This window comes from Varanus komodoensis, unplaced genomic scaffold, assembly GCF_004798865.1.
Source record: "Varanus komodoensis strain SLA01 unplaced genomic scaffold, ASM479886v1 scaffold1, whole genome shotgun sequence".
Taxonomy (NCBI): Eukaryota; Metazoa; Chordata; class Lepidosauria; order Squamata; family Varanidae; genus Varanus; species Varanus komodoensis.
In genome coordinates, this window is record NW_025335268.1 from 23294166 (window position 1) to 23297031 (window position 2866).

Below are 2866 nucleotides of genomic sequence, written 5' to 3' on the forward strand. Positions count from 1 at the left end.
GCCTCGGGGCGGCTTACAACATCAAATAAAATACACAATAAATTAAAACAATAACAATTAAAATATGTACAGTAGAATAAAATAAGCCACCCTGGCCAAATAAAATTCAATAATATTAACATTTAAAATGCTGCTTAAATAAAAAGGTCTTCGCCTGGCGCCGAAAAACAAATAACGACGGTGCCAGGCGGACCTCTCTGGGGAGCGCATTCCACAACTTAGGCCCCACCGCTGAGAAAGCCCTCCTCCGAGTAACCACCCTCCTAATTTCCTTCACTGAGGGCTCCCGGAGGAGGGCCTCTCCCGCTGATCTCAAGGGGCGGCTGGGCATATATGGACGTAAGTGCTCCTTCAGGTAACCAGGACCCAAGCCGTTTAGGGCTTTATAGGTCATCACCAACACCTTGAAATGGGCCCGGACTAATACTAGTCCTCACTTATGGCCTTGCTCACCCTTGGGATTCCACACCTGTCCCAGTTGGCTTTTATCGCCACCCTGACACTTCACTACTGCAAGAGCCAGTGAGGCAAGTCAGTGCATGAAGCTGGCCTGGTGATAAGGAAAGGGCTCTTCCCATGTTTGCTTTTAGGCACCAGGAGAGGCAGCATTGGAGGTGGAAGGTGCAGCAGCTAGCTCCATGCAAGCTCTGATGGTCACAGCCTGTGCCTGCTCTGGGCTGAAGATCCACTCAGCAGCCAGGAACTTACTGGTGCTGGCTGAGGCACTCGATAACCTGGCACTGAAAGAAAGAGCCAGGCTGTGACCATTTAGCAGTACCACTCAATTCTGCACTGTCGAAAAAGTCACAGTATAGCACAAGGCTTCTATTCTCCTTCATCCAAATAATTTGAATGCTCTAATTAAAATACATTGGTGCTGGGGCATCCGACCAGTGGAACCAACCTGGCACAATTTCAGGAACAGAACTGTGGCAGAATGAACCAAATATCAGCTCAGTGTATTTCATAGCCTAGCAAGGAAAGCATTGGCTACCGTCAAGCATTTTAATGCATTGCTGAATATACGACAAAGAAAATGTCAGAAGTACATATGGCATAAATGTAAACAAATCCAGAGTAAAGATTTATTTATTAAGCTAGATTTTTTATATCCCATTTATTAACACAGAGCTTTCTGAATGCTTAGAGTGAAAGAATGAAGAGGTGGAAAGGTGATGAAAACCTTAGTATCTAAGAATTCCAGTCAAACATTTTCTCTGGAATATTCACATTTATTTATTTATTTATTTAAATATTTTCTATTCCGTCCCATCACAGACATCTCGAGATGGTTTACAGCGGATTAATAAAATAGAATAAAAAGAGAAATAAGAGTAACAGTTATTTTAAAACTTCTTGCTAAGAGTCGAGGCATCTTCAGGTTTCTGTGCTTTGTAAACACATTGAAATCACTGCATTATATACTAGAGAGTATTTGCAGTAGTTTGGTTTGCTGAAAATAACAGTTATTGTGTTGCCTCAAATATCCATCTCATATGGACTATTGTCATGATTGCTAATTAATGCAAGCAGTGATCATCAATGGAGAGTAACACCTAATCTGTGATGAGCTGATAGCCATGTAAAAATGGGCATCAGTATATATCAATCAATATATTTAAGGGTCATTACCATGGATATCTGCAAGAATACTCAGTGTGAATATATTTCAAAAGTGTGGCAGAGCTTAAACAAATTGAAAACATAGAATTAGTAGTTTGCATCCAGTGTTAATCTTAAATGCCATTCAGTTCAATGGTTCTTTTCTAAGGAGAGCTAACTCTGGATGCAACCCTGAATGTGCAAATTCATATACCTGAAAAATCACTAAAGACTTTAGTGGGCATTCTTCAGATATTGATGGCAAACACACATCTTGGTTGCTGTCTTTAAGACACTGCTTCTGAAAACTAAGTCACAAGAACAAAATTTGCTAGAGACCCTTAGGTGGGCAACTGAAATTTTGGTGACATCGTTTTAGGGAAAACATAACTTTGTGGGTGCCTCTAAGGGGTATAATGTGTGCCGTTCTAAAAAGGAGACTGAGCTAATTTCATTACCCAAGACGGATTTCTTCAGAGCTTTAAAGCAGCGAGTCACACATGCATCCGCATTCTCTGCACTTGATCACTGTACACTCGATAATGACCGGCATCTTGCAGCCTGTGTGGACTGACTCCACTGAAGCCTCGCATTTGGGGTGGCACAGAGGTCCCATCCATGGCACTGCATCTGTGACAGTCCAGCCACACACACACACGGCATTTTTTGGCGTTGTGGTCATCACATGTTAGGACCCCCATATATATGAACCAGCCAAGGACAGGCTGTAATGAGCTGATGCTCAGAAGGTTTGCCTTTGCCTGCAGGAAGGAAGGCACTTGGCCATGACGTGGGTTTGCAGTGATCATGCCTCTATCTTCTGTTTTCTTTTGTCTGTTTGTTTTTATTTTTTCCTCAGGGGAAATCGCTCACATCAAAGAGATTAACCAGTCTAGTGCAGTCCTACTAAAAGGATCACCTTGTAGCATGGAAGGAGACTCAATCATTATACATACTTTGTAGTTCACTAATTGCCTGAAATCAGAGGACAGTAGAACAAGACGTTGCATGAGCAAGGACCTGACTTGTTTTCTTTTGTGTATATCAAGGCATTACAGACTCCAAGGGACTCGCTAGCCTTTCAATGCCTCCATTTTGAAAACTCTCTGCTCACTTTCGCCTTCATATCAAGCTGGATCTGTGTCTTTTTCTTTTCTGCAAGCTCAAGTACAGTGAAAAAGGTTTCCGCTAGGCACGGCCTATTTACAGTACTGTCAGTCACAAACTGGAAGAAATGTACAAACAAAACAAAAAATGAATATAT

The 2866-nt window shown here is 42.0% G+C and overlaps 1 protein-coding gene across 6 annotated transcripts in view; it reads left to right on the forward strand.

Moving 5' to 3' along the window:
* RGS7 (regulator of G protein signaling 7) overlaps window positions 1-2512 on the forward strand; it is a 176471-nt gene extending 173959 nt beyond the window's left edge. For all 6 annotated transcript variants that reach the window (XM_044448460.1, XM_044448478.1, XM_044448522.1 and 3 more), the window contains one exon: window positions 2462-2512. In XM_044448460.1, coding sequence (XP_044304395.1) covers window positions 2462-2512 — 51 coding nt within the window. The remainder of the gene's footprint in view (window positions 1-2461) is intronic.
* The last annotated feature ends 354 nt before the right edge of the window (window positions 2513-2866 follow it).